Source organism: Spermophilus citellus (assembly GCF_964194105.1).
Source record: "Spermophilus citellus genome assembly, chromosome: 4".
NCBI lineage: Eukaryota > Metazoa > Chordata > Mammalia > Rodentia > Sciuridae > Spermophilus > Spermophilus citellus.
In genome coordinates this window covers 125,673,591-125,693,641 of record NC_138185.1, presented here as the reverse complement: position 1 = coordinate 125,693,641, position 20,051 = coordinate 125,673,591, and the positions used below count along the sequence as shown (strand labels likewise).

The 20,051-nt window shown below is 34.3% G+C and overlaps 1 protein-coding gene across 1 annotated transcript in view; it reads left to right on the top strand.

The window, feature by feature from the left end:
• The window catches only part of UNC13C (unc-13 homolog C), a gene marked incomplete at its 5' end in the record, with an annotated part of 578,171 nt that overhangs the window by 288,288 nt on the left and 269,832 nt on the right, over window positions 1-20,051 (top strand). Inside the window, 3 exons of the mRNA XM_081292419.1 lie at window positions 2,243-2,311; window positions 3,991-4,080; window positions 15,565-15,693. Of these exons, the coding sequence (XP_081148545.1) occupies window positions 2,243-2,311; window positions 3,991-4,080; window positions 15,565-15,693 (288 nt within the window). The remainder of the gene's footprint in view (window positions 1-2,242; window positions 2,312-3,990; window positions 4,081-15,564; window positions 15,694-20,051) is intronic.

The following is a 20,051-nucleotide window of genomic DNA, read 5'->3' as shown; positions in this document are numbered from 1 at the left end:
TGAAGACCTCGGTGGGGAGACAAAATGAGAGATCTGTATCAGTCAGAATTTTGTTCAACTGCATAAAACAGAAAAGCAAATGAACTTAGCTAAATACTCCACTCCCCCGCCCCTCCAATATAACTGAAGTCCAGAGGTAAGGAATTCAGGACTAGTACAGCTGCTCAGGACTGTAATTTTTAATAAGGGTGGGTAAAAGGGACTAGGGCAGGGTGGGAGGTCCTTGTAGCTTAAAGCCTCACCATTCTTACCATTTGTTTAGCATTTCACCTTTTAGGCATGATAGACTCTGCCCTCTATTTGAATTGAAGGTGAGAAAAAGGAAGATTCACAAAGGGCAAAAGCCTGAAAGCTCTATTAAACAAGTAATTCCATAGCAAACACTAATAAAACAAACTATCTGCCAAGAATTCTTTTAGGATCTTTTAAAATCAGAATTAATTGAGTCCTTCTAGTCTTATAAGATATGTATGTGTGTGTGTATATGTATATGAGATATATATATATATATATATATATATATATATATATATATATATATATATATATCTCATTGCCCAAAAACATGGCTTCATGGCCATGCCTGGAAGAACAAAGATCTGGGAAGGTAAGCATTTCTAACTGGGCACATGAAGCTCTATTATAAGGAACCATGGAAGAGTGGATACTGGGCATCCAGCCAGAGCAGTTGGCCCCAGTGGACATAACAGGGTCAGTGATTTGGGTCATGGCATGGTTGATCAGAGTTACTCATCTGTCTGGATGATTTGTGCCAATCACAGAGGTCAGGTAAAGCATCCAAGACATGACATGAATCAGACTGACTTTTACAGTCATCTGAATGATTAACTTAGTCCTAACAGATTATTGTTGTGGCTCTTTCTTTTTTTTTTTTTTTTTTTTTTTTTTTTTTTTCATTTTGATGGAGAGCCACTTGCCCACATGGATGGAAGCTGGGGAGTTAACAAAGGGTAACATAAGTTGCCCACTCCCCTGGCAAGGTATGGTGGAGAGTGGAAAAGAAAAATTCCGGACATTTAACACATCCATATATTTCTGGTACCTTGTTGGGTGAGAGAGTTTTAAACTTCCTAGGGAGATTGTAAACTCTGAAAGGCAAAGTTTATCCCTCCAGATTCTTTATGTTCTCTATGGTTATTAGCTCAGAGATATGTTCCAATTTTGTTCAGAGATGTGTGAATCTCATAAAGGCACTTAGAAAAATGAAGTTTCAATTAAGGAATAATTCATCACCTCCTGTTAATTGTCCACTCCATTAAAGTCAGTAACATCAAGGAATAAGAGTTCTATATCCTATTAACCCACCTTCTGTGTAAAACTACTTGGAAAATATCCCATTTTTCTTCATATATTACAAAATGAAATTTGGTGTCTACAGAGTATTAATGTGTGCAGAGAACTTTTCTCTCAATCCCCCACCCATGGATATTTAGTTTCAATTAAAAAACTAGAATACTGGAGGGTCAACCTATAGGGTATCTGTTTGACTTTAATGTTTTTCCCTGTTTGTCTGCAATTCACACAATTTCAATCTTATACTCTTTATTCTCAGTCTTCAAGTACTTATAGCAAGAGGACAATACAACAATGATACTGTATTGAAAGTTGGCAGCAGCAATCTTGCAAGCTTAATTTTTATACTACTTTTAGCACTAAATCATAAACATCCTTTAAAAGTAATTGATCTTTCAGATTAAGTCTGTATTTGCTTCCAAAAAGAAAATGGTTTTTGAAACTGTTTTTAACACAAAACAACAGCTGTTCCCCGTTTCATAAGCAGGAGAAGTTTGGAAATCTAATTTGTTTTCTGGAGGGCCGAGATGGTGTACTGGAGTAGAATGGGGGTGGATTGTGTTTTCTCTTGCTGACACATTATATTGCTGTGAGTCATAACATATAGAGAAATATAGCTGCAATTCATTTGTATGAGCTCTTTGTATGGAACACAGCTCTCTAGATGCTTTTGTTAGAACATTTACTTTCTGTTTTCTTTCATTCATTAGAGAAGGCAGTGTGATTTTTAGGGAAGAACATGGATTTGATGTGAAAGAGACTTTTGTTCAAATCACTGCAATGCTGCATACTAGCTCTGAAGGTCTTGGACAAGTCTTTGATCCTTCCTTTCTACCAAAAGAGAAAAATACCTTACATAGAATTATTGCAAGAACTTTTAGAGTGACCATTTATTTCCATTCTACTATTTTGTGTTTTCTTGGCACAGAGGGAAAAATTCATAAAACTACTGGACCAGTTGCATAACTCTCTAAGGATTGACCTGTCAAAATATAGGGTATGTACAAAATTATTTCCCTAAAGGTAAACAGTGGTGTTTGTTCCAAATGAATTCTTGTCATATTGTAAATTTATCCATTGTGTAAAAGAAAAGTGAAACATTTTGATTTCAGGTGTCATCACACTAGAAGTTACCTACAGATTTTCTTTATTTGGAAAGGTGCTTTAGATGCTTTGCCCCACTTAAACCTACAGCAATCATAATACTCTATATGTATGTGCAGCTTTCATTGTAAAATTTTCAAAATAAATATCAGATATGCTAACTTATGAGTATGGCCCAGTCCTCATATTTGAAAATTCACTCCTTGTTACTAAGATAGTTTGCTTGATATTTCCCCAAAGTCTGAGATATCTGTTGGAATTTACTGCTCAATTCTGTCTTCCTGGATCAGTGTACTTGTTCAACACTGTCCAGAGTTTGTTGTCAACAATTCTGTTATTCTATTTCTAGGTGAAATGGATACACACATGCATATAAACACACACACACACACACACACACACACAATTTTAGTTTTAAAATGCCTTACAAAATTGAGTTACAAATTTCAGTTTCAAAAATATAGTCATAACTATAGATGTTCTTGTACCTCATATATTCTTTTTGTTTGTGTGTGAGTATGGCTAGGGATCATTATCAAGACTTTGTATTTGCTAGGCAAATGCTTTACCATCTTGCCTTCTCTAAAAATTTATCCTAAATCTTCTTTTCATATTTACACACATGCTTCTCTTCTGCATTCATTTTTAATTAATCTCTTACTGACAGTGTTCTTAATTGTATATTTCTAGAAATTATACAAACCAAATTCTATCAAGCTCATAGTTCATGTTGGAACTTGGGATGAAATGATGTGAAAAGAATTACCATGACAGCCATTAAAAAATATATTTGGGGGCAAGAAGGGCCTTGGGACTACCCTCATTCAACCATCCTTTACACACGCCAGCTGTGCTTAAGTTCATGAGTAAAATCTGGAAGTTAGTTGAGGTTTTCCTGTGGCTCTTTAGAAAGCCAGTCTGAGAGCAAGATGAAAATTTTCTCAATGTTTAAATAAACTCTTTCTCTAAACATTTTCATGCATGTATATCTCTTTTACTTCAAAATTCTGAACATCTGTGTTTTTAATGATACTTCTCACCAAACTTCACTAAAACTTTATTTTAACTTTTTTAAATGATACTTAGGTTTTTTAAAGGAGAGACTATACAATGCAGTCTTATTCCTTAAACTTTTAAAAGTTTCTTTGTGATAAAAATATATTAGATGTACAGTGATCAAAGTATTTTTGCAAAAATGTACCTATATTTAGAAAATAATGAGAAGATTTTCAAATATATATCAATCTCCCTTCTTTTAGTAGCATAATAATTTTATGAGCAAGGATTGACATAATAACATTGCCATAAGGATATTGTTTTGTACTTTTTGATTGACTTGTGAGTATAAATAAAAGGATATGGCTTTCTAATAGGAAGAATAAATTATTTCCACATCTTCCATTTTCCACAACATTGTATGATAAAAATATTTTGAGAATACTTCAGGGATCTTTTTAAAATTTTATGCAATTTACTTCCCATTTTCTTTCACAGTAAGCTAGTTTTAGTTTATTTTCCCAATGGAGGTTTAATGCTGGCAACTTTACTCTTTTCTGTTTCCTATTTCTCCAGGAAAATTTTCCTGCCAGCAATAATGAAAGACTACAAGACCTGAAATCAACTGTTGACCTGCTGACTAGCATCACCTTTTTTAGGATGAAGGTATCTCATTTTATTTCTGTCAGTGTCTTGGTGTGACATAAGAACACATATATTCCCTGGTAAATTCTCTTGATTAGTACTGTTCAGCATCAGCAATTAAGTCTGAGCTAAATGAATCTTCCAGTGTGAGGTGTAATTTAAGAAGGGATTATTCTAGACACAACATATGTTGATCCATTTGGTTCAAATTTAGTGTTAAGTTAAACTTATTTTAAACAAAGCTCTCTAGTAAGTGGACATGGCACTTAAGAAAAAACTCCAAAGATTGTTAAATGGAAAGGGAGTTCATTTGTTTTAATTTTAACTCAAATGTTTTTCTGACTTTTCACTGCAAGAGGGTAACTGACTCTTTGTTTACCCCAATGTGGCAACTTCTGTTTTTAGCCGTGGCAATATTTATGTTGAAATATATTTGATCACCTAATCCATCAAACTATCCAGGCATTTCTTTTCAGACATATCTCCTCTGCTTTACTAGCAAGATATTGCAATCATAATTTTGCCCAGCAATTTAACTTAGGCTTTCCAAAAATAGTTTGCTAGGCTGTGGGCTAAATATTTTTACTCTGAGAGACAGCATTGTGATGGTTATTCAGAAGCCTCCTGGATGGAAGTTGTCCATGATTTTTTTTTCCACTTAAAGCACTAAAAATGGCATTTTGGAAGAGACAGAAAACAAAAGCATACTGTAATGGTGGTCACTTATATTCTTTTAAGTTCAATTAAAATCATTTGACTTACAATCAGGCTATATTGAGTGACTGATGTCCATTCTGATCCACTGGCAGTAGCTATTGGAGCAGTGTGTAGAGGATGATATTGAGAGCCAGTTAAGGGTCAGTGGGAAAGTTGACTCAGATTGACACACAATACCTGCCACTGAATTGAGGGGTGAGGAAATGGGAGTGAGGCTTGAAGAGTACCAACACAGTGCTGTGCATCCACAGTGCTTTGGTCACAAGCCTTTCAGTGTTAGAATACATCGTGTCCTAAACCTGCCAGTTTTCCTCCCACACCCTCACCAGCAGCTGATGATTGTTTCTTACATCACTGAAAAAGAGAGGAACAAAAACAAGGGAGCATCCTCAAGTTCCTAGCACATAAGCCCACCACCTATTCCATCTTGCTACTTCCTGTTTCCATATATTCATCCTTCCTTTTTATTACCATCGATGAACCATCCATTATCTGAGAAATGGCTGTCTCTTCCACCTTTGGAATTGTTTTCATCTCCTCTATGTATTAGCAACATTGGTGCAGCAATCCTTCCGAATCTCCTGAATTATAAATTTTCTCTTCTCTACTGAATATTTCCATTACCAAACATGCCGTAATTTCTCTGTCTTCAAAATACTGCTTGACTTCACTTTCTTCTATAGCTACTACCACAGTTCCTGTTTTCCTTTGATAGAAAAACTTCTCAAAATAGTAATTTACACATTTTCTTTCCCTACATTATCTTGTAAAAAATTGCTCTCATCCCTTCATATTTTCCCTCATTATAGCTAATAAACTTTTTGTTGTATGATTACATTAATATGACAAATGCATAGTTGTATACCTATCATGATAAGATACAGAACGGTTCCATGAGCCTATAAAATTCTTTTGTGCTGCCTCTTTATAGTCAACACTTTCTACTACCTGGCAACCAGTGATGTTCTCTGACTAGGTTTGCTGTTTCCAGAACATCATACACACTAGGTAGCATAACATATTGGAGATCCATCCACATTGTTGAGTGTATCAACAGTTCACTCTTTCTTGTTGTTGAGTGGTAATTCTTTGTTATGTATTCCCTGCTTTATTATGTATGCACTGTTTGTATAGTCATTAATTGATAGACATTTGGGTTGTTTCCAGTTTTTTGGTTATTAAAAAGAACTGTCATAAATATTCATGTTCAAGTTTATGGTGTAAACATAAATTTTCACTTTTCTTGGGTAAAAATCCCCAGTCAAAAAATATGATAGTTCCATCTGTTCTCCATCTTCTAGAGAAGCTTTTAGTACTTTCTTAAATCATTTATATATTGATCACATATTTTTTCTTATGAGTAAAATTACGTTGTATTATAGCCCTAAATTTCTCTTTAAAATGAATAATGTTGAGCGTCATTTCTTGGAGAAATCAAAATCAGAGAGTTTTTCCTATGCTGCTTCTAAAATTTTTATTTTAGAAAAAAATAAATTAACATAAAATGTGAGGATAAAATTTTGGATATTTATATTTTAATAGCTCCAATGTCATTTTTTGAAATAATTTTCTAGTCTCCATTAAATTGCTTTTGTACTATCATAAAATTTTTAAAAATGACGATGTGTTTTTGAGTCTTTTTCTGAACTTTATATTGTTCAGAATAGATCAGACTCCGAGTTCTACCACCACCATACTGTCTTGATTTCTGTAGCTTTATAGCAAATCTTAAAATCATAAAGTGTGAATCCTTCACTTTTTTCTTCACTTTCAAAATCGTTTACGTGATTTTAGTTTTTGCTGAGATTTTTTTCTGTTATTGCATTAAATTTACAGATCAATCTAAAGAAATTTGATATTTTTAAAACTATTTTTAGTTGTAGATGGGCACAATACCTTTATTTTGTTTATTTTGTTTTATACAATGCTGGGATAGAACCCAGTGTCTCACACATATTATTAATGCTAAGCAAGCACTCTGCCACTGAGCCACAACCCCAGCCCTGGGCTGATATTTTTAACAATATTAAAATTTCAAACCCAGCCTCATGTTTTTTTAACTCAATACAATAAGACTTTTATCCTATCTCTTCATCAAAAATTTTTTAGAAAGTCACCAAAGGCCAACACTTTACTAACTCTAGTGGTCAGTTATGAATTCTCAGCTTACAATGTTCAGCAATTTGCCACATTTTGTCCACTTTTTCTTCCAAGACATCCTCTTCTCTCTAGATTTTCAAGACACCCATCTTTTTTATTTAATTTTTTTATTGGTTGTTCAAAACATTACATAGTTCTTGATATATCATATTTCACACTTTGATTCAAGTGGGTTATGAACTCCCATTTTTACCCCGTATACAGATTGCAGAGTCACATCAGTTACACTTCCACTGATTTACATATTGCCATACTAGTGTCTGTTGTATTCTGCTGCCTTTCCTATCCTCTACTATCCCCCCTCCCCTCCCCTCCCCTTCACTCTTCTCTCTCTAACCCCTCTACTGTAATGCATTTCTCCCCCTTGTATTATTTTTCCCTTTCCCCTCACTTCCTCTTGTATATAATTTTGTATAACCCTGAGGGTCTCCTTCCATTTCCAAGCAATTTCCCTTCTCTCTCCCTGTCCCTCCCACCTCTCATCCCTGTTTAATATTAGTCATTTTCTCATGCTCTTCTTCTCTACTCTGTTCTTAGTTACTCTCCTTATATCAAAGAGGACATTTGGCATTTGTTTTTTAGGGATTGGCTAGCTTCACTTAGCATAATCTGCTCTAATGCCATCCATTTCCCTCCAAATTCTATAATTTTGTCATTTTTTAATGCAGAGTAATACTCCATTGTGTATAAATGCCACATTTTTTTTTATCCATTCATCTATTGAAGGGCATCTAGGTTGCTTCCACAGTCTTGCTATTGTGAATTGTGCTGCTATGAACATTGATGTAGCAGTGTCCCTGTAGCATGCTGTTTTTAGGTCTTTAGGGAATAGACCCAGAAGGGGAATAGCTGGATCAAATGGTGGTTCCATTCCCAGCTTTCCAAGAAATCTCCATACTGCTTTCCAAATTGCACCAATTTGCAGTCCCACCAACAATGTACAAGTGTACCCTTTTCCCCACATCCTCGCCAGCACTTGTTGTTGTTTGACTTCTTAATGGCTGCCAATCTTACTGGAGTGAGATGATATCTTAGGGTGGTTTTGATTTGCATTTCTCTGACTGCTAGCGATGGTGAGCATTTTTTCATGTACTTGTTGATTGATTGTATGTCCTCCTCTGAGAAGTGTCTGTTTAGGTCCTTGGCCCATTTGTTGATTGGGTTATTTGTTATCTTATTGTCTAATTTTTTGAGTTCTTTGTATACTCTGGATATTAGGGCTCTATCTGAAGTGTGTGGAGTAAAAATTTGTTCCCATGATGTTGGCTCCCTATTTACCTCTCTTATTGTTTCTTTTGCTGAGAAAAAACTTTTTAGTTTGAGCAAGTCCCATTTGTTGATTCTAGATATTAATTCTTGTGCTATGGGTGTCCTATTGAGGAATTTGGAGCCCGACCCCACAGTGTGTAGGTCGTAGCCAACTTTTTCTTTTATCAGATGCCTTGTCTCTGGTTTGATATCAAGCTCCTTGATCCATTTTGAGTTAACTTTTGTGCATGGCGAGAGAAAGGGATTCAGTTTCATTTTGTTGCATATGGATTTCCAGTTTTCCCAACACCATTTGTTGAAGATGCTATCCTTCCTCCATTGCATGCTTTTAGCCCCTTTATCAAATATAAGATAGTTGTAGTTTTGTGGGTTGGTTTCTGTGTCCTCTATTCTGTACCATTGGTCCACCCACCTGTTTTGGTACCAATACCATGCTGTTTTTGTTACTATTGCTCTGTAGTATAGTTTGAAGTCTGGTATCGCTATACCACCTGATTCACACTTCCTGCTTAGCATTGTTTTTGCTATTCTGGGTCTTTTATTTTTCCATATGAATTTCATGATTGCTTTATCTATTTCTACAAGAAATGCCATTGGGATTTTGATTGGCATTGCATTAAACCTATAGAGAACTTTTGGTAATATCGCCATTTTGATGATGTTAGTTCTGCCTATCCATGAACAGGGTATATTTTTCCATCTTCTAAGATCTTCTTCAATTTCTCTCTTTAGGGTTCTGCAGTTTTCATTGTATAAGTCTTTTACCTCTTTTGTTAGGTTGATTCCCAAGTATTTTATTGTTTTTGAGGATATTGTGAATGGAGTGGTTGTCCTCATTTCCATTTCAGAGGGTTTGTCGCTGATATACAGGAATGCCTTTGATTTATGCGTGTTGATTTTATATCCTGCCACTTTGCTGAATTCATTTATTAGCTCTAATAGTTTCTTTGTAGACCCTTTTGGGTCTGCTAGGTATAGAATCATGTCATCTGCAAATAGTGATAATTTAAGTTCTTCTTTTCCTATTTTTATGCCTTTAATTTCTTTCGTCTGTCTAATTGCTCTGGCCAGTGTTTCGAGAACTATGTTGAACAGAAGTGGTGAGAGAGGGCATCCCTGTCTTGTTCCAGAATTTAGAGGGAATGCCTTCAATTTTTCTCCATTCAGAATGATGCTGGCCTGTGACTTATCATAGATTGCTTTTACAATGTTGAGGTATGTTCCTGTTATCCCTATTTTTTCGAGAGTTTTGAACAAAAAGGGATGCTGTACTTTGTCGAATGCTTTTTCCGCATCTATAGAGATGATCATATGGTTCTTATTTTTAAGTCTATTGATGTGGTGGATAACATTTATTGATTTCCGTATACTGAACCAGCCTTGCATCCTAGGGATGAATCCTACTTGATCATGGTGTACAATTTTTTTGATATGATTTTGTATCCGATTCGCCAGAATTTTATTGAGGATTTTTGCGTCTAGGTTCATTAGAGATATTGGTCTGTAGTTTTCTTTCTTTGAAGTATCTTTGTCTGGTTTAGGAATCAGTGTGATGTTGGCCTCGTAGAATGAATTTGGAAGTTCTCCCTCTTTTTCTATTTCCTGAAATAGCTTGAAAAGTATTGGTATTAATTCCTCTTTAAAGGTTTTGTAAAACTCTGCTGTATACCCATCCGGTCCTGGGCTTTTCTTAGTTGGTAATCTTTTGATGGTTTCCTCTATTTCCTCAATTGATATTGGTCTGTTTAGGTTGTCTATATCCTCCTGTCTCAATCTGGGCAGATCGTATGACTTAAGAAATTTATCGATGCCTTCACTATCTTCTATTTTATTGGAATATAAGGATTCAAAATAATTTCTGATTATCTTCTGTATTTCTGAAGTGTCTGTTGTGATATTGCCTTTTTCATCCTGTATGCTAGTAATTTGAGTTCTCTCTCTTCTTCTCTTCGTTAGCATGGTCTTCGTTAGCATGGCTAAGGGTCTGTCGATCTTGTTTATTTTTTCAAAGAACCAACTTTTAGTTTTATCAATTTTTTCAATTGTTTCTTTTGTTTCGATTTCATTAATTTCAGCTCTGATTTTAATTATTTCTTGCCTTCTACTTCTTTTGCTGTTATTTTGGTCTTCTTTTTCTAGGATTTTGAGATGAAGTATGAGATCATTTATTTGTTGGTTTTTTCTTTTTTTAAGGAATGAACTCCATGCAATGAATTTTCCTCTTAGAACTGCTTTCAATGTGTCCCATAGATTCCGATATGTTGTGTCTGTGTTTTCATTTATCTCTAAGAATTTTTTAATTTCCTCCTTAATGTCTTCTTTAACCCATTGATCATTCAGTAACCTGTTGTTCATTCTCCAAGTGATGCATGATTTTTCCTTCCTTCTTTTATCGTTGATTTTCAGTTTCATTCCATTATGATCAGATAAGATGCATGGTATTATCTCTACTCCTTTATATTGTCTAAGAGTTGCCCTGTGACATAATATATGATCTATTTTTGAGAAGGATCCATGTGCTGCTGAGAAAAAAAGTGTAACTGCTTGATGTTGGGTGGTATATTCTATATATGTCAATTAAGTCTAGGTTGTTAATTGTGTTATTGAGTTCTATAGTTTCCTTATTCAACTTTTGTTTGGAAGATCTGTCCAGTGGTGAGAGAGGTGTGTTGAAGTCTCCCATGATTATTGTATGGTGGTCTATTAGACTCTTGAACTTGAGAAGAGTTTGTTTGATGAACATAGCTGCACCATTGTTTGGGGCATATATATTTATGATTGTTATGTCTTGTTGGTGTATGGTTCCCTTGAGCAGTATGTAGTGTCCCTCTTTATCCCTTTTGATTAACTTTGGCTTGAAATCTATTTTATTTGATATGAGTATGGACACTCCTGCTTGTTTCCGAAGTCCATATGAGTGATATGATTTTTCCCAACCTTTCACCTTCAGTCTATGTATGTCTTTTTCTATCAAATGCGTCTCCTGTAGGCAGCATATTGTTGGGTCATGTTTTGTGATCCATTCTACTAGCCTGTGTCTCTTAATTGGTGAGTTTAAGCCATTAACATTTAGGGTTATTATTGAGATATGGGTTATCCTTCCATCCATATTTGTTTATTTATGTTACTGAATATGGTTTGTTTTCCTCTTTGATTATTTTCCCCCCTTTACTGTCCTACCTCCCACTGTTGGTTTTCATTGTTATTTTCCATTTCCTCTTCCTGTAATGTTTTGCTGAGGATTTTTTGGAGAGATGGTTTTCTAGCTGCAAATTCTTTTAACTTTTGTTTATCGTGGAAGGTTTTAATTTCATCTTCCATCTTGAAGCTCAATTTTGCTGGATACACAATTCTTGGTTGGAACCCATTTTCTTTCATAAGACACCCATCTTGTTTGACTTCACTTGTATTTCAATTGCTGATTCTTCTGGTCTCTACATGTTTGTTCTCTCTCATTTGCCAAGTACCATAAGATTAGAATCACCTGCTTCACATGTTTCATTTTTCTGTCTGTGGTATTCAGTTTTCCCAGCACCACTTTTTGAAGAGGCTGTCCTTTCTCTAGTGAATGTTTTTGGTGCCCTTGATAAGGGTGAGTTGGTTGTGAGTGTGTGGATTTATTTCTGTTACCTCTATTCTTTTCCATTGGTATGTGTATCTATTTTCATGTTAATACTATGCTGTCTTGGTTGCTTTGTCCCTGTCATATATCTTGAGATCCAGGTATTGTGATGTCTCCAGCTCCGTTCTTTTTGCTTAAAGAGGGTGTGACTTTGGTGGTGGTGGGGTTGTGCATCCATATGAATTTTGGAGTTTATTTTCTTGTTCTGTGAAGACTTCTTGATATTTTAGGAGGACTGCATCAAATCTAGAAATTGCATTGGATGATATGAAAATTTTAATAATATTATTTCTTCCAATTTATCAAAACAGGAAGGCTTTGCATATTTTTTGTGTCTTAAATTTATTTTATCAGTGTTTTGTCATTGTAGCTGTAGAGTTCTTTTACTTTCTTGGCTAAATTTATTACTACATATTTTATATTCTTGTGAATGGATCACTTTTATAATTTTTTTCTCAGCAATTTCATTATTGATTTTAAAAAAGTCTACTGATATTTTTATGATTATTTTGATCCTGCTACTTTATTGAATTAACTTATCAGTACCAATTGTCTTTTTGTTGAATCTTTAGGTTTTTTGTATTTAGACATCTGCAAAAAGAACATTGTGACTTCTTCCCTTCCTATTTATAAGCTTTTTTTTTTCATTTTTATTCCCTAATTGCTCTGGCTCAAATTTCTAGTCATATGCAGGTAGATTTGACCTCCTCATCTTCTTCCATATCTTAGAGAAAACTCATTCATCTTTTCCCCACTCAATTTCAGAGTGTATACTTCTCATGCATAGCTTTTATCATAAATAAGTATCTTCCTTTTATATCTAATGTGTTCAGAGTTTCATCCATGAAGGAATTCAGAAATTTATTCAATACTTTTTAGCATCTGTTGAGATGATCATAAATTTGTATCCTTCATTCTCTTGGTGTAATGTAATATATGTACTGATTTGTATATGTTTAATCAGCCTTGCATCCCTAGGACAAATCCCACTTGATCATGGTGAATGACCTTTCTGATGTGTTGTTGGATTCTGTGTGCTGTTATTTTGTTGAGAATTTTTGCATTTATGCTCCTTGGGAGGTGGGTCTGTAGGTTTTTTTTTTTTTCTTTTGTTGTATCTCTTTGGGTTTAGTACAGAATAATGCTGACCATGTAGATGAAGTTTTGAAGAATTCCCTTCCTTTTAATTTTTTGGAAAACTTTGAGAAGCTTTGGTGTTAGTTCTTTTTAAAAAGTTTTGTAGGACTTAGCAGTGAAACCATCTGGTTCTAGGCTTTTCGTTGTTGAGAGACTTTCTACTACTAACTCAGTCTCATTACTATTCAGTAGTCCATTCAGTTTTTCTGTGTCTTTGTGTTTTCATTTTGATAGGTTATATGTGTCTTGAAATTTATCCATTTCTTCTAAGTTTTCAAGTGTTGGCTTATACATGTTCATAATACCCCCTAATGGCTCTTTGTATTACTGTGGTATATGGAATGTCCTTTTTTTCATCTCTAGTTTTATTTTATTGTTTTTTCTTTTCCTTCTTCATTAACTTAGGTAAAGTTTGTTCATTTTGTTTATCTTTTTTGGAAAAACAACTCTTTCATTGATCTGTGTCTTCTAGAGTATTTTGTTTACTTCTGCTCAGATCTTTGTACTTTCTTTCCTTCTATTAATTTGGAGTTTGAGTTGTTTTTATTTGCTATCCTCTTGAGATCCATTGCTAGGTTGTTTGTTTGACATCTTTCTGTTTTGTATTTGATGTATGTGTTTAATGCTGAAAATTTCTCTGTTAGCAACTTTTGCTGTATTCCATAAATCTTTGTAACGTTATGTATAAATTTTCATTTGTTTAAAACATTTTTAATTTCCCTTCTAATTTCTTTGGTGACTCATTGTGTCTTTCATTGTGTGCTGTGAAAAATTGTATTTGTACAATTAGTAAAATTTCTTTTTCGTTGAATTCTAGTTAATTCCCTTGTGATAAGAGAATGTGTATAAAAAATTTTGATTTTAAAACGCTTATTAAGAGTTGTCTTATTGCTTTGTATTTGTCTTATAGAAAATGGTACACGTAGTGATGAGAAGAGTGTGTATTCTGTAACTATTAGATGAAATGTTCTATAAATGTCTGTTAGGTCCATTTGATCTATTGTATAGCTCAATTCTGATGATTTTGTGTTGATTTTCTCTCTGAAACTGTCCACTGATGAAAGTTAGGTGTTAAAGTCCCCCCTTATTATTATATTAGAGCAATCTCTCCCTTTAGATCTAATATTATTTATTTTATAAAATTGGGTGCTACAACATCAAGTATATGAGCATTTGCAATTATTATATCTTCTGTTGAATTGGTCTCTGGATAATTATATAGTAGCCTTCTTTGTCTTTTTTTCTAGTTTTAGACACAATGCCCATTTTCTCTGATGTAAGAATAGCTAGTTCTGCCTGTTTGGGGTTTCCACTTATGTGGGATATTATTTTCTATCCCTTCACATTTAGTCTGTGTATCTTTTCTGGTGAAGTAAGTTTCCTGTAGGAATCACAAATCACATCTTGTGTCTTTGTGCATGTTTGTTTTGTCAATCCATTAATACAGTCTTTTAATTGAGGGAGTTAATCCCTTTCTATTTGGTATTTTTATTGATATGTAAATATTTACTCCAGTCTTTTTATTAATTTTCTTCTAATTATTTTGACTAGCTTTCATTTTTTTCTCTATTGTTTTCCTGGTGTTTAGTTGATTTTTTGCTTTGATAATTCCTGATTGATTTATTCATTTATTCATTCATTTTGCTACCAGGGATTGAACACAGGGCACTCAACCACTGAGCCACAACCCCAGCCCTATTTTGTATTTTATTTAGCGACAGGGTCTCACTGAGTTGCTTAGTGCCTCACTGTTGCTGAGGCTGGCTTTGAACTGGTGATTCGCCTGCCTCAGGCTCCCATGCTACTGGTATTACAGGTGTGTGCCAATGCACCTGGCCGATTATTTTCTTTCTCTTTTCTGTATTTGATCTAGGGAGTTATATTTGTGTTTTCATGATGGTAGTTATCTTTCTTCCCTTCTAAATGAAGCAATCTCTTAAGCGTCTTTTATAAGACTAATCAAGTGGTGATAAAATTAGGAAATTTCAAAAAGATAATTAGGTTAATTCACTTTGCTCTTATATTCTAAGTGTCCAATTCTTTCTCACCTTAATCAAAGCTAGTTTTATGCAATGGTCTATATGTGATTTTCCCATTACTATTACCATCTTGTTATTCCTCTCATTTCCTCTCGTATCACTATCCCCTATGTTTATTCTGTTTCATGGAAAAATATCCTATCCCATCTCCATTACTTTATTTTTGGTTTGCATTATCATATAATTTATTTTGCTTACTTATTTTATGTATTATCTATTGGAGTTTAAGTCAGTGACAAAAGGGATTTTTGTTTCTTTTGTTCATTGTAGTATCACTATTGCCTGTCATATATAAGTGGCAAATAGGTTTTAAATAATTAAATGAATGATGTTGCTACTGGTTACATTTAGTATTACTATTTGAATGTTTATAACAAGGAAAATTTGCAATGAGTTTTTATCATCAGAAAGTAAAAGTGAATATTTATACATTTAAAACATTTCTAAGACCATATTACTTGAACATAGACAAATCAATAAAAACATTTGTTGAGTATTGTTTAAGTTGTTTTATTGGATTATGATAGTCTACTTTTTTAAGAAAAATAACTTTCTCATTAGGTTCTGGAGCTTCAGAGCCCCCCAAAGGCCAGCACAGTAGTGAAGGACTGTGTCAGGGCATGCCTGGATTCTACATACAAATATATTTTCGACAATTGCCATGAACTCTATTCCCAGCTAATAGATCCGGTAAGAAAAGATGTGTGTCTTTAATTTCTCCACTTTTCTGTTTCTAATGTCTGTTTCAATAAATTTAGATTGATAGTAGATGGGAAAGTATGCTCATCTAACTTTACATTAACTGAAGGGTTAAAAATTTCCTTACTATTTCTTCACATACATCATTTTACATACATGAACTAATTTACTCCTCACAATAACTATGTGGTGAAAGCAGATGATATTGTTCAGGTTTTTCAGATGAGGAAGCAGTTTTAGAAGAATCCAATGAATTTCTCAAGGTCACATTGTGGGCAAATGGTAGATTTGGGATATTAGGTTGCCAAATCCTGTTCCTATGTTCTCACCCTAACTTATACTGCCTCCTTTATCATTTGATCTCATGAAAGTAATAGGTAGAAAAAGTTTTATAGAACAAGATAGTAAAATAACTATCATGTTAATTTCTTATTAGGAAACATTTCAAAAATACAAAAGAAAGTAAAAGGTAAATCAAGCGCACATGTAATTACTATTACCAAATGTGAACATGACATGTAATTTTCATCTACATTACCAAATGTGAACACTTTGTAATGTTTTCTATTCTCTTAATTGCTTAAAGACACTGAACATTAGATGAAAAGTAGCATTTCACTGTACCTCTTTGAGATTCTATCTGTGCCTTCATTTTTCAGAGATGCATATAGTTGTAATACTCATGAGTTTGAACATCCTTTCATACATGCTCAGTGAACTTGAATTTTACTTTCTGTGAACTGCCTGCTAATATTTTGCTTTTTTTTTCTTTTGACTTACTTGTCTTTCACCCATTAACTTATAGAAAATTCTAAAATATATTCTGGGTACTTCTTTGTAGGTTATGTGGATTTCATGTATTATTTCTCCCTCTATGAGGTTTTTTTCCACTGGAATTTTAAAAATATATTGGTATTATTTCTATAAAACTGGCATTTGGGGTTGGCTTTTCATAATTTGTTTAATGCCTTCTTTCCTTTCTGAAGAACACAGTTGTTTGTCAATGTATTGAAAACCATGTGATTACCCGTGAAATTTTCTGGTTACTTAAGTAAGACAACTTCTAGAAAGCAAAGGGTAGATGAAAGCAAGAGGGACTCCTCCAAACTGAATTTCAAGTTAGATTTCATATATTATTGCAACATTCTGGGATCACTGATTACTTTGCCTAATAAGAGAAAACCATTAAAGCTGGGGTCTGGCTTTAAATAAAAAAAGCAATATATAACCACATACTTGTTCAGAATTTATTACCAACTGTGAAAAATTTTTCTGTAGTCTAGAAACTTGATTGTCTTTGATTCCTACAAATTAGAGTGGCTCTCACTTTTACTTGCCCTGTGGCTTGCATCCTAATGGCTTACCTTTCTCTTTCTCTCTCTCTCCCTCTCTTTCTTTTCCCTTCACTATATGTTATCTATTATTATTATTATTATTTGTGGGGTGTACTAAGCATTGAACCCAGGGAGGTTTTACCACTGAGCTACATCCCCAGCCAGAGTCTCACTGAATTGCTAGGAATCTTGCCAAATTGCTGAGGCTGGCCTTGAACTGTGATCTTCCTCCCTCAGCATCCTGAATCTCTGGGATTACGGGCATGCATCACTGTGCATGGAAGTTTTTTCAATTATTCTACATTTTTAATGTCACTGTCCTTATTATATCTAAATTCAAACAGGAACTGAGGCAGGAGGTTTTTGGAGGAAGCTTGGATTGCTGGATAGAAATAACTAAAATGTAAAGGGATCTGACAATTTTTGGTGAAGATAGACTACGGTGATCAGATATCACCTATGGGGGCATAGAGAAAGGAAATTTGATCAGATATTAGAGGGTAATCAAAATATTCAAGAATAGGGTATTCTGGCTAACCAGATTTAGCAGAGTTATTGCTGAAATTTGATAATGAAGAAACTACATGGAATCCCCAAAGTTGAAAGAAAGCTCATAAAGTCTAGATAAAATTTGGTCAAAGAAAGAATCTTTGTCACCTCTTCCTTATCAATTACTTCACACAGACTGGTTAAATCAAACTGCCTAAATCAACTGGTATACCTAAATTAGTGCCTTTCTAATACATAAATAATTATAACAATAAACTAACAAAGCAGTTTCTCTCTGTAAGGAATTCTTATGGACAGTTCCTATAAAGCAAACATGCCCTTTACAAAAAATAAACAGTATCATATAAAAATAAATTAAAATAGCTTAATATTTTAAAAACTGACCTTCAAAAAGATGCTTACATAATTTTATGGATAGTTTTTAGGTAGATTGTTCTCTGGATTTTATATGAAATCTTTCAATGTAGAGAATGTTTAGAACTAAGCTTTAAATTTGAGGAAAAGACTTTTCCACAAACATTGTTATCATTCAAAATTCTAGAGGAAGTCCCCATTGGATCTGAATAATTTAGAAGAATGATACTCCCCAGAGCCCTTCTGAAGCCATCTAGGTATAATTCAAATGATCAAAATCATCTCCCCTCAGTGGACTTCATCACGATCTCCTGGGAACTCAAAATCTCTTTGTCTCATATGATACATCTGACCAAGATGTATCCAGAGCCTGACCCTGTTTACCAGCTACATGTTCCACCCTTCTCCAAGCCACCAGCATTGCTCACTTGATCACTATGTAACCTTCGAAGAGAATTCAGTCCTTTTACCCTACCACCTTTCATATGTTCTCAATAGAGAAGCTGGAGTAATGCTTTAAAAGAATTAATCATGTCATTCTTCATAGATTGCTCTAAGTGCCTTTCACTTACATCAGATTCAAATTTTTTTATGATGGCCTACAATCTGCTATGTGATGTGGTTCATGTTTACACTGTCTACCTGCTTACTCTAAATCCCTCCCTTTTGAACTTATCACCAGTGACTAACAAGCTAATGGAGAATTTTCCCATAGGGAATTTTGGTATAGTGCTGTACCCCTGGTACGCATGACCACATTTATGACAGTGCTTTGTAGATGCTCAAAAAACTGTTTGTTGAAAGATTAAAAAATGAATAAATAATGATTTGTTCAAACAATGCATAAGTAGTTATTGGTGTGTGCATCCTTTACAAACAAGACTGAAAGAAGTGCCCTTTTCTGTGGCGGATGCTTCACGCTTGCCTGATGCCTCCTGCAGTGGTGACCCTGAGACATGTGGCAAGGTCTTCGTCAGTGAGAAGTGAGAAGAACTGATGAAAGCCACTTCTAGTCCCAAACTGTTGAACTATCCTGCAGTATCCTCTAATTCTCTTTTCAGCTGGAGTAACACAGAAGGAAACATATTCCAGAAGGATTAGCTACCAGATGGAGAAGGGTTGCATAGCCAGCTTCAGACTTTAGATGTTCAAAACATAATCCTGTATTTCATCAAGTCACTGATATTTAGATATTTATTTGTTACCATGGCACAAACTGGCTTATTTCAATGAATAAACCCTTCAAATACATTTTTAACCTGCCACTCAGAGTATCATTATGTGACTCCTATTTAAAACACTTGACTGGTTCCTCATTCACTCATGAGATTAAGTCCAGCTCTGCCGTTATCAAAGTGATCTGCAATGTCTCATCCCTGACCATCTTTCCTTACTTTTACATCATTTCCACCTTATATTCTTTGATTCAGCACTCCACACTCTATAATGCCTTTGCCTGCATTATATTTGCCTGCCTAAAAAGTACCTCACTTTCCCATATGGCCCTTCTTATAGCTAACTCCAACACATCTGACCTTTGCAACTTCTCCTAGCTAGATGAGGTGTTTCTGATTTCTGTTCTCATAACACTATGGCAGGTCACTATTCATGTACATACCTGCTGAATTAGGCACATATGTGATATTCATGTCACCTATATTCTTCATTAGATGGAGTGTTCCCTCTTTGTATCCCCAGTGTACAGTGGTGGGTTGATAAAGTAATAATCTAAAAAAAATAAATAAAAGCAGTATTATCTTACTTAATTATTTATAGTCTCCTTTAGAGAGAAAAAAATCTTTGATCAAGAACATGATCTCTAACATCAAAACCCCTGAGTTCAAATCTCAGCACTACTACTTAGTTGGATGAACTGTTTAATCTTTTCATGGCTCAGTTTCTTCATTAGCACATGCATTTTATATTCATACTACTCCTCTTGATCTGTGTTCTCTCTAGATGGTACACAGCCTGTAACCAAAAATTAAGAATTCCAGGGCTATTAGATACAGTACAATTCTGATTATTTAAATGTAAAGCCTACTTTCTCTCTACAAAGGGATTTTGAAGAACCATGAAAAAATAAATTGCTTGAAATAAAAAAGTGAAACATACTTAATAGAAAAAGTTGAAATAGTTGCAGTCAGAAGA